This window comes from Nerophis lumbriciformis, linkage group LG05, assembly GCF_033978685.3.
Source record: "Nerophis lumbriciformis linkage group LG05, RoL_Nlum_v2.1, whole genome shotgun sequence".
NCBI lineage: Eukaryota > Metazoa > Chordata > Actinopteri > Syngnathiformes > Syngnathidae > Nerophis > Nerophis lumbriciformis.
In genome coordinates this window covers 53,950,883-53,971,451 of record NC_084552.2, presented here as the reverse complement: position 1 = coordinate 53,971,451, position 20,569 = coordinate 53,950,883, and the positions used below count along the sequence as shown (strand labels likewise).

Sequence of the window (20,569 nt, the reverse complement as noted above, 5' to 3'; positions counted from 1 at the left end):
TTTTGTGTTTGCTCACACACATGAACAATTAGAGGGAACATTGGTAGCAGCACTACTAATTTGTTCTTTCATTTAAAAAGTCACCTGCGAGAGAATGAAGAGTGCTTGAAACTCTGCACGTTAACGTCTACGGCCGGTGCCACACCCAAAAAAGTGCCGAAACAACCTGCACTGACAAATGAGCCTGACGTCTTACATTTACAGATCAACACCATATGAAAAACATAGTCACAAACACAAGGAGATAACGTTCGCAGTAACTTATTACATAGCGAAGGACATGGCCCCATAAACATCATCTATGCAACATTTTGACCAGAGAACCACCATTACATGTTATGTAGACCACAAGGAAGTGTTTTACATTTAGAAAAATAATAATAATATGACTTCTTTAATGCGCCCTATTATATGCATCAAGTGTTCATTCAAGGCTAAGGTAAAATATCGAGATATATATCGTATATCGCGATATGGCCTAAAAATATCGAGATATTAATAAAAGCCAATATCGCCCAGCCCTACCTCCACGTAAACATTCCATTCCGTTGTAAACAAATTCTGATCACCCTCTGTGACCAGAATGTTCCTGCCACTTCATTTTACACACTATGGCATTTTTACCAAGTTTTTTTTTTTGGACATATACTGCAATAATATTGTACCGTGGCCTTAATATCGTGTTTATATCGTACTGTGAGATTTTAAACCGTTAATCCCTAATGAACTACGTAGAATATCACAATACTGACTCAAGTATCGTCCTTGTCAATACCCTTCAAGTTGCTCTGTGAAGTTCTTATGATATTCTTAATCTATTTGCTGTTTTTTGTATATATCAAGATACTTTCCGGCGTGACAGCGTTCCAGCCAGACCTGGGCCGATATTTGAGGAGTCAGTTAATCGAACAAAGCCTTGATAAATCGCCATGCGCATGCTTGTTTACGGTCACTCCATGCAACGGATTAAGCAGCTGTGGCCGCTTGTACAATAGCGGAATGTAAGGAAGGGAGTGAAGCTTCTTGCGGGGTCGATAGCATGCACAAAGTGCAACAAGTTAGCCCGTGACAACCAACGCAACAGTAGTGATAGTAAGAATTTGGAGAAAAAAGACGATAGCAAAACCAAATGCCACTGCACCAGTGTGGGAATATTTCAGTTTTAAAACTTTGGAACAATGTGAGCCTAATCAACATTAAGGAGACAGTTTGCCGAATGTGCTTGAAAGTGGTGCCAACAAAAAAATCCAATACGACAAACTTGCATGCCCACTCAAAACGCAAACACTCAGTATTTCCAACTGTTAACATACATGCACATGAAGATGCAGAGCCCTTGTCCTGACAATCCACATTCACTGAGGCGTTTAGTGAATACGATCAGTGCAAACAAAACTATGTAAATTGCTGTGTGCTGACAGAAAGTCTGGTTCACTATATCGCCTAACACATGTTGGTCTTTAATAGAGTTGGAAAAACTAGCATTTTGAAAAATACTGCAAAGGTTTTACGGGCATTTGTCATGTCATGTTGGTGTTTCCCACTTGGAATCTACCAGACTAAAGTTATTTTTGCAAATGACCTGTTAATACATCTGCTTGTACTGCAGTGCTTATATAGTTACTCTGCTCTTCTGTTTACAAAGGTCCTAACTTGATTGTCAGTTAAGTAATGTACAAACCTCATTTCCATATGAGTTGGGAAATTGTGTTAGATGTAAATATCAAACGGAATACAATGATTTACAAATCATTTTCAACCCATATTCAGTTGAATATGCTACAAAGACAATATATTTGATGTTCAAACTGATAAAAAAAAATTTATTTGCAAATAATCATTAACTTTAGAATTTGATGCCAGCAACACGTGACAAAGAAGTTGGGAAAGGTGGAAATAAATACTGATAAAGTTGAGGAATGCTCATCAAACACTTATTTGGAACATCCCACAGGTGAACAGGCAAATTGGGAACAGGTGGGTGCCATGATTGGGTATAAAAGTAGATTCCATGAAATGCTCAGTCATTCACGAACAAGGATGGGGCGAGGGTCACCACTTTGTCAACAAATGCGTGAGCAGTTTCAGAAAAACCTTTCTCAACCAGCTATTGCAAGGAATTTAGGGATTTCACCGACTACGGTCCGTAATATCATCAAAGGGTTCAGAGAATCTGGAGAAATCACTGCACATAAGCAGTTAAGCTTGTGACCTTCGATCCCTCAGGCTGTACTGCATCAACAAGTGACATCAGTGTGTAAAGGATATCACCACATGGGCTCAGAAACACTTCAGAAACCCACTGTCAGTAACTACAGTTGGTCGCTACATTTGTAAGTGCAAGTTAAAACTCTCCTATGCAAGGTGAAAACCGTTTATCAACAACACCCAGAAACGCCGTCGGCTTCGCTGGGCCTAAGCTCATCTAAGTTGGACTGATACAAAGTGGAAAAGTGTTCTGTGATCTGACGAGTCCACATTTCAAATAGTTTTTGGAAACTGTGGACGTCGTGTCCTCCGGACCAAAGAGGAAAAGAACCATCCGGATTGTTATAGGCGCAAAGTTGAAAAGCCAGCATCTGTGATGGTATGGGGGTGTATTAGTGCCCAACACATGGGTAACTTACACATCTGTGAAGGCGCCATTAATGCTGAAAGGTACATACAGGTTTTGGAGCAACATATGTTGCCATCCAAGCAACGTTACCATGGACGCCCCTGCTTATTTCAGCAAGACAATGCCAAGCCACGTGTAACATCAACGTGGCTTCATAGTAAAAGAGTGCGGGTACTAGACTGGCCTGCCTGCAGTCCATACCTGTCTCCCATTGAAAATGTGTGGCGCATTATGAAGCCTAAAATACCACAACGGAGACCCCCGGACTGTTGAACAACTTAAGCTGTACATCAAGCAAGAATGGGAAAGAATTCCACCTGAGAAGCTTAAAAAATGTGTCTCCTCAGTTCCCAAACGTTTACTGAGTGTTGTTAAAAGGAAAGGCCATGTAACACAGTGGTGAACATGCCCTTTCCCAACTACTTTAGCACGTGTTGCAGCCATGAAATTCTAAGTTAAGTATTATTTGCAAAAAAAAAAAACGTTTGAGTTTGAACATCAAATATCTTGTCTTTGTAGTGCATTCAATTGAATATGGGTTGAAAATGATTTGCAAATCATTGTATTCCGTTTATATTTACATCTTACACAATTTCCCAACTCATATGGAAACGGGGTTTGTACAACTGTACTTCTAACAACATGTTAAATATTGAAGTGCAACTTTGTTTGTCAATACTTTATTTAGCCATTTTATTTATTGTTTTGGTTGTGTATATTTGACGGCTGCCCAACCCCTCCTCAACAGACAGAACTTATTTTATTTTAGTTGTGATTTTTATTCAAGTGCAACATTTGGCGAACAGAGTATATTTAATTTTTATCATTTGTTTTATTTACTTGGAGATTTTAAAGTTTACATTCCAATTACAATGTTAAAATAGATGAGAAATACAAGTGTATTCTATTTGAAAAGGTATACTTGAATTATTATGAATTATCATTACATCAGTGGTTCATTTATTCTCAAAACAAAGTTTACAATATTGTTTATCGACACTAATCTGTAGGTCAATATATTGTTGAGCCTAGTTCTATATTTTGTTTGTGTTTTAAGCACTTATTCTTCTGTTGTTTCACTACTTTACATAAAGTAGTAGTGACTTTTTGCCTCTTCCTGCTCTCTCTCATTCGGTGTGTCGCATACTCAGCTATTTCTTGTCCTCCATCAGTAATAATACTTGTAAAACTTTTTTTGTGTATGCAGCAAAGGGATGACACCTCAACAAACCTTCACGAGGCAGCCTCGGACTGTGTGTGCTCCGCTCTCTATGCCATTGAAAATGTGGACACCAACATGACGTTGGCACTGCAGCTCTTCCAGGGCGTCTTGACGCTGGAGACAGCCTATCACATGGCTGTGGCTCGTGAGGACCTTGATAAGTGAGGACTTTGAAGTGTTTTGTGAGTGGTCATGTGCAATGGCTGTCTGTCTCACTGTTTCATTTGTTTTTCCCAGAGTTCTTAACTATTGCAGAATCTTCACTGAGCTATGCGAGACCTTTTTAGAGACGACAGTCAGGAGTCCAGGTCAGGGCATGGGCGATTTGAGGACGCTGGAGCTGCTGTTGATCTGTGCTGGACACCCCCAGTATGAGGTACACAAAAGTCTGCAAAATGTGCAAGATTGGACAGTCCTCCTCTCCGAAGAAAAAACACATTTTTCATTTGGTACCGTTTTGTGTGTGCTCCAGGTTGTTGAAATCTCTTTTAACTTCTGGTACCGTCTTGGAGAAAATCTGTACAAGTTAAATGATGTGGCCCTTCACACCATTTTTCGACCATACATTCAAAGACTACTGCACTGCTTGGCCCGACATTGTCAGCTTGACCCAGACCACGTAAGTCGCCCGATTGGCTCCACAGAATTGCATCTACAAGTGATCCTTAGTTCACAAGATCTTCTGGTTTCAAACACACCTCCATGATTTATTTACAAACCAAATTCTTATGTCAACAAGAAATTCCCTCGAGAACTAGTTCCAGCACACGCGGCGGAAGGATACAGCTCTAGTGAGAGAGCCACAACTAAACTGCCAAAGAACAAACAGTTAGTTAACTAAAGTAACCAAAAGTTATCGGCACATTTTCCTGAAATTTAAGGAACTGTCCAAATTGGATTAAGGAACAATTCTTTATATACTTTACGTGCCTTAACTTCTGTGTGTGTGTGTATGCTTGCGTTCCCGCAGAGACAAAGAGAGTGGATGACTGACAAGAGGCTTCACTAGGTTTCTTTCATTCCGCTAATGATATCTCAAAAAAATCATGGCCATATTTTGATTCAACTTTCACGAAATGTCGGAAATCGGATAAGAAACAAGTGATCCAGATCATTTTTAAGATTCTGGACTTTTTTTTACTGTTGGGAGGTGGGGTCTGGCAAAGGTCTGCACTCTCAGTGCTTTTCTAATTCCTGTTTCTTTTCATTCTTGTATTTCATTTTGTTATAACAGTATCAATGTAATTCATGTATTCTGTGTACATTGTGACTGACTCAGGTGTTCATTTAACTATAAGATCTAACTTAAACTAAAACTTGACTTACAGTGCATTCAGAAAATATTCACAGTGCTTCACTTTTTCCACATTTTGTTATGTTACAGCTTTATTCCAAAATGGAATAAATTCATTTTTGTCCTCAAAATTCTACACCTAATACCCCACAATGACAATATGAAACGTTGTTTTTAAAAACATCAAATGTACATAAGTATTCACAGTAGTTGCTCAATACTTTGTTGATGTACCTTTGGCAGCCTTCTGAATCTGATGCCACAAGCTTGATACAACTATCTTGGAGCAGTTTTGCCCATTCCTCTTTGCAGTACCTCCCAAGATCCATTAGGTTGGATGGGAAGCTTTGGTTTTCATCCCAGATGTATCTGTACCTTGCTCCATTCATCTTTCCCTGTATCCTGATTAGTCTCTTAGTTCCTGCCGCTGAAAAACATCCCCACAGCATGATGCTGCCACCACCATACTTCATTGTAGAGATAGTTTAGGCTTGGTTTCTTCCAAACTTGATACCTGGCATTGAAGCCAAAGAGTTTAATCTTTGTCTCATCAAACCAGAGAGTTTTGTTTCTTATGGTCTGAGAGTCTTTCAGGTGCATTTTGGCAAACCTTTTACTAAGAAATGGCTTCCATCTGGCCACTCTACTATCCAGGCTTGATTCCTCCACAGAGGAATGTTTTAGCTCTGACAGAGTGACGAATGGGTTCTTGGTCATCTCCCCGACTAGACTGAGATGAATGCAGCAATGTACAGAGACATTCTAGATGAAAACCAACGCTTCCCATCCAACCTGATGGAGCTTGAGAGATGCTGCAAAGAGGAATGGGCGAAACTGCCCAAGGATAGGTGTGCTAAGCTTGTGGCATTGTATTCAAAAATACTTGAGCCTGTAATTGTCAAAGGTGCATTAATGAAGTGTTGAGCAAAGGCTGTGGATATGTACGTACATGTGATTTTTTTAGTTTTGAATTTTCAATAAATGTGCAAAATTACTCTTCACATATAGTCTGTATATAGTCTGTAGAATTTAAAATGTTGAATGTGTTCCATTTTTGAATATGGCTTTTACATATTAACACGTAGAAAAAGTGTATTGCTGTGAATACTTTCTGGATGTACTGTACATCAAAGTCTAAGACAGAACTCGTTTGTAACCTGAGGACCACCTGTACTTATTAACCTTAGCCCGATTTTTGGTTAGCTAAAAGTGAGGCAAAAATGTGCAATATTTTTCAATGAATCATTACTTTTTAAATGTTGTGCATTTTGATTCTGCAGGAAGGAATTCCAGAGGAAACAGATGATTTTGGGGAGTTCAGGATGAGAGTTTCTGACTTGGTTAAAGATGTAATTTTTCTTGTTGGTTCTATGGAGTGTTTCTCTCAGGTGAGTCAACAATATTCAGAAATTTGCCAAAAGTGTATTTTGTGTTTTTTAGTTCTTTTAAAAAAATATATATATATTTCTTGGTTCAGTTGTACTCGACCCTAAAAGAAGGGAATCCTCCTTGGGTGGTGACCGAAGCTGTTCTTTTCATAATGGCTGCCATCGCCAAAAGTGTTGATCCGTGAGTCAGACTGCTGTCTAAATTAATTCATAAATGCAAAAAATAAATAATTGTTTGTGAATGTCTTAGAGAGAACAACACGACCCTCTTGGAGGTGTTGCAGCAGGTTGTGTTGCTCCCGGAAGCAGTTCACATGGCCGTGCGGTACACAAGCATAGAGCTGGTCGGAGAGATGAGTGAGGTTGTGGACAGAAACCCCAGATTCCTTGGTGAGATATTATTTTTCAGATTTTAATTAATCATTTTAAAATATTGTCATTTGTTGTTGCTTTCCAGGCTGTTTACCTAAAATAGCTACATCTTTTCATCTGACGTGCTTGTGCATTATTCTCACTTTTTAACATTGTCATGATTCTAAAAAGGCATCAGAATATTTTCTTAAGCGTTTAACTTGTAAAAATTGCGTTTCAGACCCAGTGTTGAACTACCTGATGAAAGGTCTGAGAGAGAAACCTCTGGCCTCGGCTGCAGCAAAGGCGATCCAGAACATTTGCTCCGTATGCAGAGACCACATGTCACAACACTTCCAGGGACTGCTGGACATTGCTCGCTCTCTAGACTCCTTTGCGCTCTCCACGGAGGCCGCCATCGGACTGCTCAAAGGTACTGTCATCAGGCTCAGTTCACCTCCAAGCACAGGTCAACATTGGTGCGATAGTGGATCCATATCTGAGCAGAATTTGTTTTTCCACATTTGTTGAACTATTGTCAATATTCACAGTCATGCTGCCACAATAAGTTGACTTGGTCAACATAATCAACCATGAAAATTAGTTGATGGCAATTATTTTGGTCAACACATCGTTTTACTGTTGTCCGCCCATTTATGTTGACTGACAAAGTGTGGCTACTGGATAGCTAGAACGGCTAAAGTATGTCCATACTTAGAGCCGCTCCTCTAACTTACAAATCATCGCCTCCATGGCGGCAAATAAGCAACATTTCTTACAAGTGACTTTATCACTGGAGGACAAGAAACAGCTATGTATGTGACACATCGAGCAAGAGAGCCGGAAGAGACAATATTTTAGGCTATATTGCCCATCTCTAGTTTGGGATGTTTAACAGGCTACTTGGACTCTGGCGGTTAGGAATGGGAATTGATAAAAAAATGTTGGTTCAGATTCCACTTTCGATTCTGCCTAACGATACGGTTCCTTAACTGTTCTCTTCTCGATTCGTATTTGGGAAAAAGAGAAAGAAAAAAAGGGGGATTAGCACCAATGTTGTTAAGTTTAGCAGTAATATGACCTTACGAAGCTTACAGTGAGGTTTTAAGAAGCACATACCGTATTTTTCGGAGTATAAGTCGCTCCGGAGTGTAAGTCGCACCGGCCGAAAATGCATAATAAAGAAGGAAAAAAACATATATAAGTCGCACTGGAGTATAAGTCGTATTTTTTGGGAAAATTTATTTGATAAAACCCAACACCAAGAATAGACATTTGAAAGGCAATTTCAAATAAATAAAGAATAGTGAACAGGCTGAATAAGTGTACGTTATATGACGCATAAATAACCAACTGAGAACGTGCCTGGTATGTTAACGTAACATATTATGGTAAGAGTCATTCAAATAACTATGACATATAGAACATGCTATACGTTTACCAAACGATCTGTCACTCCTAATCATTAAATCCGATGAAATCTTATATGTCTAGTTTCTTACGTGAATGAGCTAAATAATATTATTTGATATTTTACGGTAATGTGTTAATAATTTCACACATAAGTCGCAACCCCGGCCAAACTATGAAAAAAACTGCGACTTATAGTCCGAAAAATACGGTACATAGAATAGAAAAAAAAACTTTTTAAAGTGTAATAAAAATAAATATTCTTCTGTAGAATGTAACAAAATAAAACAAATGTGGAAATTATGCAAGACTATATCATTTAGTAACATTTTCAAAACTTGTAAAAATCTTTTGTCACCTCCCTAGTAAATATACTGGTGAAAATCTAAATATTAGAATGGTTTCCTTTGATTTACCAGGTGAAACTATCATATGCATTACATGCAACTCAAGATATTTCAAGCCTTCTTTTGATATCATTGTGGTGATTATGGCTTACTGTTTATGAAACCTTGAATTGAAAATCTCAGAAAATGTAGGGTCTTCAAAAACTGCAAGCCATCATCATCAAAATTATAATAAAGGCTTGACATATCTCATGAGGTAATATCACATATTATTTTCACATTTGAAGTTGCTGACATGAATGGACTTTTGCCAAATATATTTTGATTGTATGAGTTTCACCTGTATAATGAAAATGACTGAGTGAAAGTGTGGTTGCAGCAAAACATGCAACTTTTCTCTGACTACAATTCAACATTCTCCTCTTGAAAATCAGGAACACAGTGGGAAATGGGTTCAAACGTACCGGTAGTCACTGCTTGTCTGTCCTGCGTGTGCTCTTCCCTGCCGCAGTGAAAGGAGACGCTATAACACAGGGGACACATGAACTGAAGCTTGTACTTTGCTGCCCACCTCGGAGCCGGTCAGAATCTTTCGCTCGTCTTGCTCATCTAATTGAGAAGACATAAATTTGAATTTAACAAATAAGAGCGCATACATGATAGACCAGGCCTGGGAATTTATTTTGACTCGGGGGCCACATTTAGAGAAAAAAACCTGTCTGGGGGCCGGTATATCTATCTATGTATATATACTGTGTATATATATATATATATATATATATATATATATATATATATATATATATATGCACACACACACACACACACACATAAGCTGTGAAAATGTGCTGTACAGTATGTGTGTTTGGGTCCTAACACTAATACAAAACCTCACAATAATGTCTGATTGAATGCTAAAAACGTTATGACAGACCGCCTTAAAAAACGGGATGGAATTTAAAATTTTCTACCGAATGACACACCCAAAAAATACATGACAATAATGTGGGATTTATAATATTAAACTACGAAGCATAAAACACTGAATACTGACAACATATGAACGTCGATCCTCTTTTACTTCTCACACCCCTTCTCGATCTACATCAAGGGTCGGGAACCTTTTTGGCTGCCAAATATTTTAAAATGTATTTCCGTGAGAGCCATATAATATTTTTTAACACTGAATACAACTAAATGCGTGCATTTTTAAGTAAGACCAACATTTTTAGAGTATAATAAGTCTCATTCTTTTTAATAACATTGTTATTCTGAAGCTAACCAATAATAAATAAAATACTTCTTACTATTAATGCGACTTCTTGAACAGGTGCGGTAGAAAACGGATGGATGGATATTTTTAACACTGTGATTACCAGCGGAACTATACAGTACTTATCCTGTTAAGTAATGTCAGCTAAGATTTATCTGAGAGCCAGATGCAGTCATCAAAAGAGCCACATCTGGCTCTAGAGCCATAGGTTCCCTACCCCTGATCTACATTATTTACAATCAAGCGAAACACAACGAAAATGCAACAAACACGGCGAAATATGAACGTGAAGAGTAAAAAAAAACACCTACAATCTGATATAATATCACTTTTATTGCAGAACTTTGTTGTAAAAATCTCCTTCCACGTCTGTCCCTGACACACACATTTCAGGCTCTAGAAACACTCTGTGGAAACGCTCCCCACCCACACTGCTTGGTGCCTTGTGGCTTACATTACCATAGAAACTAATTAAATGACCATAGTAACTAATTAGATGACCATATTATCTAATTAGATTACCATAGTAACTAACTAAATGACCATAGTAACTAATTAGATGACCATAGTAGTTAGTATATCATGCAAAAGCGCAGATTCCAACCATTGAAATACTTTGTATAGTTGAAGACTTACGGTCATTTGAAAACATCACTGCTCATCATAATGGCAGCTACACTTTCCATCTTAAAGATCTAAAAAAATGATTTGGGAATGTCCGGCGGGCCAGATTGAAAAGCTCAACGGGCCGCATGTGGCCCCCGGGCCTTAGCTTGCCCAGGTCTGTGATAGACGGTAAGTTAGTTAGTTATTTACGGCAGATGACTACTACTGGGATGAGATCGCCGCGGTTCAAAAATGCTACTTTGATTTATAGTTATTGCATGCTGTGTGTTTAAATGTTTGAGAATATTGCTCATGTCCTCCTCTTGATGAAATAGCAATCTTGCCATTATTACAAGTAGCGCTGTTGCAATCTTCTTTGTAAAATGTGATTTTAGAGCATTTGTTCCGGACGCGTTTGTTCCATTACTGACAATGAACTTAAACGAGTAGCACAGCTGCATGCATGCCTGCTTTCAGCACAACTCATTATTGCAGCGTGAAATAATGTATTATTTTTTTAGATTAGCCAACTATTTAAAAATGTTGTCAGTAGCAGCACTAATACATAGCAACAATGATTCATAATTTTTATATTTTAACTTGTAGGTACGGCGCTGGTCCTTGGTCGTCTTCCTCTGGAGAAGATCGCAGAGTGCCTGGGTGACTTGTGCGCTGTTCAGGTTACAGCACTGAAAAAGGTCAGAAGTTGCCAAAATCTTCTGTTTTTCTCGAGTGATGAAACAAACCTTTCTTTTTTTTACTGTTTCAGCTTCTATCTGTAGAATCAACAAACGGTCGATCAGCCGACCCAACTATCTGGCTTGACAGACTGGCCGTCATTTTCAGGTAAATTGAGCACATTGACTCTCCACTGCAGAGTCTGGATTGAAAATGGTGAACATACTGCTTTATTTCAGACACACAAACCCTATTGTGGAGAACGGACAGACACACCCTTGTCAGAAAGTCATTCATGAGGTGACCTAATCTGTGACTGGAAACGATTTCATTTCTTTACAGCATATGCACCTCGCGTTATGCTCCTCTTCTTATGCGACCCGCTCCTAGATCTGGCCTGTGCTGTCCGAGACTCTGAACAGTCACCAAGCTGATAACCGAATCGTAGAGCGATGCTGTCGCTGCCTGCGGTTTGCTGTACGGTGTGTTGGGAAAGGCTCCGCCTCCTTGCTGCAGCCACTGGTTACGCAGGTCAAATAATTGAATATACTTTTCCAGGTTGCCATTGTGTGCTGGTCCTCATGTCTTTTACTTGTCACATGTCAGATGGTGAGTGTATACCAGGTCTATCCACACTCATGCTTCCTGTACCTGGGCAGCATCCTGGTGGACGAGTACGGTATGGAGGAGGGCTGTCGACAGGGCTTGCTCGATATGTTGCAGGTGACATTTTTCAAAATAATCAAATGTGACAATAATGACTTTAAAGGGGAACTGTTATTTTAGTTTAGAATTTTGCCTATCATTCACAATCCTTATGTAAAACAAGAACACATTTTCTTTTTCTTTTTTTTATGTATTCTAACTTGTAAATAAACATTAGCAAAAGTCAGCTAACAATGTGAATGGAATTTGCTCTATTCCTCCTATAAAGTGCTCTAAAACATCCAAAAATAATAATTAATGTTGTATGTACATGCTTGTAAGTACCGTATTTTCCGCACTATTAGCCGCACCTAAAAACCACAAATTTACTCAAAAGCTGACAGTGCGGCTTATAACCCGGTGCGCTTTATATATGGATTAATATTAAGATTCATTTTCATAAAGTTTCGGTCTCGCAACTACGGTAAACAGCCGCCATCTTTTTTCCCCGTAGAAGAGGAAGTGCTTCTTCTTCTACGCAAGCAACCGCCAAGGTAAGCACCCGCCCCCATAGAACAGGAAGCGCTTCTTCTTCTACTGTAAGCAACCACCCGCCCGCGTAGAAGAAGAAGAAGCGCGCGGATATTACGTTTCATTTCCTTTGTGTGTTTACATCTGTAAAGACCACAAAATGGCTCCTACTAAGCGACAGGTTTCCGGTTCATGAAAAGACGCAATCCCTCCATCCGCACACGGACTACTATTTCACAGCAACTGCCTAAAGACTTTCAAGAAAAGCTGGCTACTTTCCGTGCATATTGTAAAAACAAGATAGCTGAAAAAAAGATCCGGCCAGAGAACATTATCAACATGGACAAGGTTCCACTGACTTTTGATATTCCTGTGAACCGCACTGTGGATACAACGGGAGCACGTACGGTGAATATTCGCACCACAGGGAATGAGAAGCCATCCTTCACTGTGGTTCTAGCTTGCCATGCTAATGGCCAGAAACTTCCACCCATGGTGATATTCAAAAGGAAGACCTTGCCAAAAGAGACCTTTCCAGCCGGCGTCATCATAAAAGCTAACTCGAAGGGATGGATGGATGAAGAAAAGATGAGCGAGTGGTTAAGGTAAGTTTACGCGAAGAGGCCGGGTGGCTTTTTTCACGCAGCTCCGTCCATGTTGATATACGACTCCATGCGCGCCCACATCACGCTGGTTTTTAATATATTATTAAAGTTTGACTGACCTATCTGACTGTTTTTTTGACATTCCTTTAGCGCAGTTAGATGCGGCTTACAACACGGGGCGGCTTATAGGTGGACAAAGTTTTGAAATATGCCGTTCATTGAAGGCGCGGCTTATAACCCAGGGCGCCTTATGGTGCGGAAAATACGGTATATATGTAATGTAGTAACAGGCACATTAATAATAGCATGTAATATGTTTGTGTTTTGCTCATTTTACGCATATGGCGGTGTATTAATTTCACAAACGCATCACAACATTCGCTATTTCCTACTACAAGTCATGCCAAATAATCATTCGATTAAGTTGCAGTGTTTTATTTTCTTATATTCAAACCCAGTCTTACTCTTCAGACTGTTTGTAATGGTACAGTGGCCAAAAATAATAACTCAACTTGTTGAATAAAACCTCTCCTTGTTTTTAATGATTTTTAGGCCCACTACGTTACTGTATTTTAATTTTTGTCATTATGGTGGTACTTGGTGGAAAAAAGTTTGAGAACCACTGCTATATAGCATTTTTGTGAACTACACCAAAAAATCAATTGTAATTTAATTTCTACTTCCTGTTTGCAATTTCAATTCAATTTCACTGACTTCAATTGGAATTTGGGAGACATGTTGAATTAATAGATTTTTATTCCACGAGTAAAAAAACCCAAAGACTTTGCATTAACCGCTTGTTCAACCCACCTTGGTAGGCTTTGTGCATGACCACCTTCCAGCTGTTGGAGCAGCCCAATGGTCTTCGAAACCACCCTGACACTGTCGACGACCTTTTCAGACTAGCGACCAGGTAAGTTGCGCCCACCTGCTTTCAACCGGTGTACATTTTGTGTGTGAAATATTTTGGGTGTAGGTTCGTTCAGCGGAGTCCTGTCACGCTGCTCGGCAGCAGTATCATCGTTCACATCATCCAGTGCGCCATCGCCGCCACCTCACTGGACCACAGAGACGCTAACTGCAGTGTGATGAAGTTTGTGCGAGATCTCATCCACACCGGCGTGGCCAACGATGTAAGGAGAGAGAAACGTGTGATCGTTACCCGCAAGCTTATTCAGTGCATTGAAATGTTCCGTGTGTTGTGATTTCAGCACATGGAGGACTTTGAATTGAGGAAGCAGCTGATTCGTCAAGCCATGGAGCAGCACGGCCAGCAGCTCGTCACTCAACTCATGCACTCGTGTTGCTTCTGCCTGCCGCCATACACGCTACCCGACATTGCGGAGGTGTTGTGGGAGGTCATGATGTTTGACCGGCCGGTGAGTTGCTACTGTTCTGCCTGGCTTGTGCAAAATTCCAAACTTCCAGTTCAGTTCCATGAGTTTTAAATTGAAGCTGCAAACAGGAAGAAGAGTTCAAATTCCAATTGATACACTGAAAAAAGAGCTGACAAAATATAAGATTAAAAGACTAGATTTTAGGAAAAAAATACTAAAAACTAGTGAAATTATCTTTCCATACAGCTAGTTAATTTTACTTGATAAGACATCCTAAATTACGATTAGGACATCTAGAAATTAGCAGGCATTTTAAGATAAAAATAAATATTCTATTATGAAAATAAGCATTATTCAACTTGCAATTCTTAAATTAAACATTCTGTAGATGTTGCAGAATCTTTAAACAAGATTTTTATGTGAGGAAAATCATATACCGTATTTTCCGCACCATAAGGCGCCCTGGGTTAAAAGCCGCGCCTTCAATGAACGGCATATTTCAAAACTTTGTCCACCTATAAGCCGCCCGGTGTTGTAAGCCGCATCTAACTGCGCTAAAGGAATGTAAAAAAAACAGTCAGATAGGTCAGTCAAACTTTAATAATATATTAAAAACCAGCGTTCTAACAACTCTGTTCACTCCCAAAATGTACGCAAATGTGCAATCACAAACATACGTATATCAACATGGACAGAGCTGCGTGAAAAAAGCCACCCGGCCTCTTCGCGTAAACTTAAACTTACCTTAACCACTCGCTCATCTTTTCTTCATCCATCCCTTCGAGTTAGCTTTTATGATGACGCCGGCTGGAAAGGTCTCTTTTGGCAAGGTCTTCCTTTTGAATATCACCATGGGTGGAAGTTTCATTAGCATGGCAAGCTAGAACCACAGTGAAGGATGACTTCTCATTCCCTGTGGTGCGAATATTCACCGTACGTGCTCCCGTTCCACAGTGCGGTTCACAGGAATATCAGTTGCTGTGAAATACGGTAGTAATCCGTGTGCGGATGGAGAGATTGCGTCTTTTCATGAACCGGATCCTTGTCGCTTTGTAGGAGCCATTTTGTGGTCTTTACAGATGTAAACACACAAAGGAAATGAAACGTACGGTGATATCCGCGCGCTTTTTCTTCTTCTACGCGGGCGGGTGGTTGCTTACAGTAGAAGAAGAAGCGCTTCCTGTTCTATGGGGGCGGGTGCTTACCTTGGCGGTTGCTTGCGTAGAAGAAGAAGCGCTTCCTGTTCTACCGGGAAAAAAGATGGCGGCTGTTTACCGAAGTTGCGAGACCTAAACTTTATGAAAATGAATCTTAATATTTATCCATATATAAAGCGCACCGGGTTAAAAGCCGCACTGTCAGCTTTTGAGTAAATTTGTGGTTTTTAGGTGCGGCTAATGGTGCGGAAAATACGGTACTCTTATTTGAATAGTTATTTTCTCAATTTTAACATTTTTAAACTACAAAAGAAAAAATATAATTATTCATGCTAAAATGAAGATTATAAGGTAAAGTTAATGACTAAAAATAAGTAAATAGCTCCTAAAACTCTGGACATTTCTAGAAATACAATTTAACATCTTAGCAAGTGGCAAATAATTTGCAGTGTAATTTTGGCATATTCCGCAATCATGCTTTTCAGTGTATTTCATACAATTTATACATTTCTTAGAAAATATTATTGATGAACCTCATGATCTACACATTTATTTCTGGCAAATGTTTTTAATCGATAATTAAGATTTTAATTAATTTGATGTACATTCAAATTATGGAAAATGATGGGGAATAAGCGGTAGAAAATGGATGGATGGATGGTGAAAAAATTATTTAGTTCCTAGAATGCCTTACTGTATCCAACTATTAACAAAATATATATATTAATTTTATTATGCAGAATGTATTTTTTTTTTCATTTCAAATTCAAATGAATATGACAAATGATTCAGTGTCCGTAAAGCATTTTCTTGTATTGAAGCCAAACCTTTTCTTAAATGCGACAAATAATTTTTTCCGAAATTCAATTAATTTATTTCCACTTCCTGTAATTCCAATCCAACATCCTGTGGGGTCAAATTGATTAATTTCAAAGTCTTCTAATCCATTTTTTTAAGGGTTGTGTTTTATTTTTTAGGAACAGTGCATATTAATGAACATCTGCAACAATTCAGGTGTAAATATGCCATTTTATAGCACAAGCGCTAAAGAGTAGTAATTGAATTGGAATTCCTAAATCGTAATTTTGCACAAACCTGTGGGTTGCACCGGGCGAGTCAGATACGTGGTGCTCACTGACATGGCAACTGTGTATCCTCCTTGCAGACGTTCTGCCGTTGGTTAGAAAGCGCTCTGAAAGGGTTACCCAAGGAGACGTCGGGAGGAACGGTCACAGTGACGCACAAACAGCTGACAGATTTTCATAAACAAGTCACGAGGTGAGCATTGTGTCAACACAACACTTGCTAACGTACTGACCGTTAAAGACGCTTATGAGCCCGAGCTTCTTCTTCTGCAGTGCTGATGAATGTAAACAAGTGTGTTGGGCCATCAGAGAGTTCACCAGATTATTCCGGTAATGTACGAGCATGCTAACACACACACACACACACACACACACACACAAAGAAACGCACACACAGGCCTCTTTTCTACTGCAGAGAACTGTCTCGACTCGACTCACCTTAGCTTATGGCCCTGATGTGCAGTCAGGGGAGGCAGGTGTTACTCGGCTATGGTGAAATATAAAATATGTATTAGTATTTGTTCATTGAACTGTTATAATTATATGTTATGTATGATTGCAATTAGAGATGTCCGATAATGGCTTTTTGCCGATATCCGATAGTATATTGTAGCGTCCCGGAAGAGTTAGTGCTGCAAGGGGTTCTGGGTATTTGTTCTGTTGTGTTTATGTTGTGTTGCGGTGCGGATGTTCTCCCGAAATGTGTTTGTCATTCTTGTTTGGTGTGGGTTCACAGTCCATCCATCCATCCATCCATCTTCTTCCGCTTATCCGAGGTCGGGTCGCGGGGGCAGCAGCTTAAGCAGGGAAGCCCAGACTTCCCTCTCCCCAGCCACTTCGTCCAGCTCCTCCCGGGGGATCCCGAGGCGTTCCCAGGCCAGCCGGGAGAGATAGTCTTCCCAGCGTGTCCTGGGTCTTCCCCGTGGCCTCCTACCGGTCGGACGTGCCCGAAACACCTTCCTAGTGAGGCGTTCGGGTGGCATCCTGACCAGATGCCCGAACCACCTCATCTGGCTCCTCTCGATGTGGAGGAGCAGCGGCTTTACTTTGAGCTCCCCCCGAATGACAGAGCTTCTCCCCCTATCTCTAAGGGAGAGCCCCGCCACTCGGCGGAGGAAACTCATTTCGGCCGCTTGTACCCGTCATCTTGTCCTTTCGGTCATGACCCAAAGCTCATGACCATAGGTGAGGATGGGAACGTAGATCGACCGGTAAATCGAGAGCTTTGCCTTCCGGCTCAGCTCCTTCTTCACTACAACGGATCGATACAGTGTCCGCATTACTGAAGACGCCGCACCGATCCGCCTGTCGATCTCACGATCCACTCTTCCCCCACTCGTGAACAAGACTCCGAGGTACTTGAACTCCTCCACTTGGGGCAAGATCTCCTCCCCAACCCGGAGATGGCACTCCACCCTTTTCCGGGCGAGAACCATGGACTCGGACTTGGAGGTGCTGATTCCCATCCCAGTCGCTTCACACTCGGCTGCGAACCGATCCAGTGAGAGCTGAAGATCTTGGCCGGAGGAAGCCATCAGGACCACATCATCTGCAAATAGCAGAGACCTAATCCTGCAGCCACCAAACCAGATACCCTCAACGCCTGTGGAATCTGAGGTGGGCTCTCCTATTTCTGGGGCTGAGGTTGCTGAGGTAGTTAAAAAGCTCCTCGGTGGCAAGGCCCCGGGGGTGGATGAGATCCGCCCGGAGTTCCTTAAGGCTCTGGATGTTGTGGGGCTGTCTTGGTTGACAAGACTCTGCAACATCGCGTGGACATCGGGGGCGGTACCTCTGGATTGGCAGACCGGGGTGGTGGTTCCTCTCTTTAAGAAGGGGAACCGGAGGGTGTGTTCCAACTATCGTGGGATCACACTCCTCAGCCTTCCCGGTAAAGTCTATTCAGGTGTACTGGAGAGGAGGCTACGCCGGATAGTCGAACCTCAGATTCAGGAGGAACAGTGTGGTTTTCGTCCTGGTCGTGGAACTGTGGACCAGCTCTATACTCTCGGCAGGGTCCTTGAGGGTGCATGGGAGTTTGCCCAACCAGTCTACATGTGTTTTGTGGACTTGGAGAAGGCATTCGACCGTGTACCCCGGGAAGTCCTGTGGGGAGTGCTCAGAGAGTATGGGGTAACGGACTGTCTTATTGTGGCAGTTCGCTCCCTGTATAATCAGTGTCAGAGCTTGGTCCGCATTTCCGGCAGTAAGTCGGACACGTTTCCAGTGAGGGTTGGACTCCGCCAAGGCTGCCCTTTGTCACCGATTCTGTTCATAACCTTTATGGACAGAATTTCTAGGCGCAGTCAGGGCGTTGAGGGGATCTGGGGTTCACAGTGTGGCGCATATTTGTAACAGTGTTAAAATTGTTTATACGGCCACCCTCAGTGTGACCTGTATGGCTGTTGACCAAGTATGCTTGCATTCACTTGTGTGTGTGAAAAACCATAGATATTATGTGATTGGGCCGGCACGCAAAAGCAGTGCCTGTAAGGCACGCCTCCAATATTGTTGTCTGGGAGAAATTTGAGAGAATGGTTGCCCCGGAAGATTTTCGGGAGTCTCCCGGGAAAATCGGTAGGGTTGGCAAGTATGACTGGGAGACGCAACTGCTCTGTACTTCTCCCTACATTCGTGTACCACTCCGTACAGCGGCGTTTTAAAACGTCATAAATTGTACTTTTTGAAACCGATACCGATAATTTCCGATATTACATTTTAAAGCATTTATCGGCAGTCCGATATTATCGGACATCTCTTAATTGCAATCATTTCTCACGTTTTCTGAAGTGAAAATCGGTGAATTTGCACATATCCCGATCAAATGCAGGACAGAAACCTGAGATTAGGTTTCCTGTCTGCAAGCGAGCGTTACCTCTTAGTGCACTGCGCTTAGCGCTGAGTGCACTTGGTCGAATAAAGTTAGCAACATGTGTGTAAAGCTAGAAAGCAAAGTGGGCGTTTTGTTCCAATCCGAGGGCGAGGACAGGTGTGGGCATTGGGAAGGAGGCAATGCAGGGCGGGCTTAGCTCGGGAGTGTTTCAACATCTTGTCACGTATATGTTTCAGGTAAAGTCTTCGGGGAATCAGAGGCGACAGCAGAAGCTGGAACTACAAACGAGGCTCTGATAGGAGGTGGGACTTTGAATGGGACGCTGGAAGGTGGGCAGATGCCAAGGACTTACCGTATTTAACAATACACCTGCAGCAGGTGGGAGGTGGGAGGGGCAGGCCAAGGAGGCTTCACAAAGTGAACAAATTGGTGAGAAAGGAATGTGCCTGGTCAACTGTTTTTAAGAGAAACTTTATTTTTTGGACGTGAACGTTTTGGCGACGCTGTACAAAGAGCCAAATGGTATCCCATGATGCATTTGGCGGGGCGGCTCCCTGTGGAGGACATGATGTCACCTTTGACCATTTTAATGTTTGGTTTAATTTGAGTTGTTTTTGCTGCAAAGCGTGACAGAGTGAACCCTGGGTAACGAGCGAGTGACACATGACACCATCACGGATATTGCCTTGTTGTAGACAATAAACAACTGAAACAACAAATGTCATTTTCCAAGTTTAAAACCTCACAATTCTCAATGTGGGATTTGCAGGTTAAGGAATCGAGAGCACGAGCGTGACTGCAGGGGTCAGAGAGTGAGGTTTACGCACTGCACACTCTAAATGAAGACGTGCACGCTTATAACAAGGAAACTTCTTTGAAATTATCCAAGAGCAATTTTTAGATTCATTATGAAAAAACAAAAAGATAGGCGTTTTTGTATAAAATTAAAAAAATGTAATAACTACATCCTGTTGTATTTCTGTAAAACAATTCTGTGTTCAGTTCTACTTGGCGATATATTAGCGTTTTTTTTTACATGGTTCAAAAGACAGCTGTCGAGAAGTAACAAACGGATGTTTGGCTCTCTTTTCAGACCTTTTGACTGCTCTCTTTTTCCAAGTTTTTTCTTGTTGCTGAATTTAAAGGGCCGATTGCAACTTTCTCACAGTTAAATTTTTTTTACAACCGAAAAA

The 20,569-nt window shown here is 41.0% G+C and overlaps 1 protein-coding gene across 2 annotated transcripts in view; it reads left to right on the top strand.

Annotated features, from left to right (window-relative positions):
• tnpo3 (transportin 3) overlaps positions 1-20,095 on the top strand; it is a 28,560-nt gene extending 8,465 nt beyond the window's left edge. The window contains exons 6-23 of one of the 2 annotated variants that reach the window (XM_061959657.1): positions 3,825-4,000; positions 4,077-4,215; positions 4,312-4,458; positions 6,414-6,521; positions 6,611-6,702; positions 6,772-6,911; positions 7,114-7,305; positions 11,115-11,206; positions 11,278-11,354; positions 11,426-11,486; positions 11,577-11,717; positions 11,793-11,909; positions 13,786-13,880; positions 13,944-14,100; positions 14,179-14,346; positions 16,627-16,739; positions 16,820-16,876; positions 19,613-20,095. In XM_061959657.1, the coding sequence (XP_061815641.1) occupies positions 3,825-4,000; positions 4,077-4,215; positions 4,312-4,458; positions 6,414-6,521; positions 6,611-6,702; positions 6,772-6,911; positions 7,114-7,305; positions 11,115-11,206; positions 11,278-11,354; positions 11,426-11,486; positions 11,577-11,717; positions 11,793-11,909; positions 13,786-13,880; positions 13,944-14,100; positions 14,179-14,346; positions 16,627-16,739; positions 16,820-16,876; positions 19,613-19,616 (2,076 nt within the window). In that variant the 3' untranslated portion in view covers positions 19,617-20,095. Of the gene's footprint in view, positions 1-3,824; positions 4,001-4,076; positions 4,216-4,311; positions 4,459-6,413; positions 6,522-6,610; positions 6,703-6,771; positions 6,912-7,113; positions 7,306-11,114; positions 11,207-11,277; positions 11,355-11,425; positions 11,487-11,576; positions 11,718-11,792; positions 11,910-13,785; positions 13,881-13,943; positions 14,101-14,178; positions 14,347-16,626; positions 16,740-16,819; positions 16,881-19,612 lie in introns of those variants that run through there. The other variant, XM_061959658.1, reaches the window with a different exon arrangement.
• The last annotated feature ends 474 nt before the right edge of the window (positions 20,096-20,569 follow it).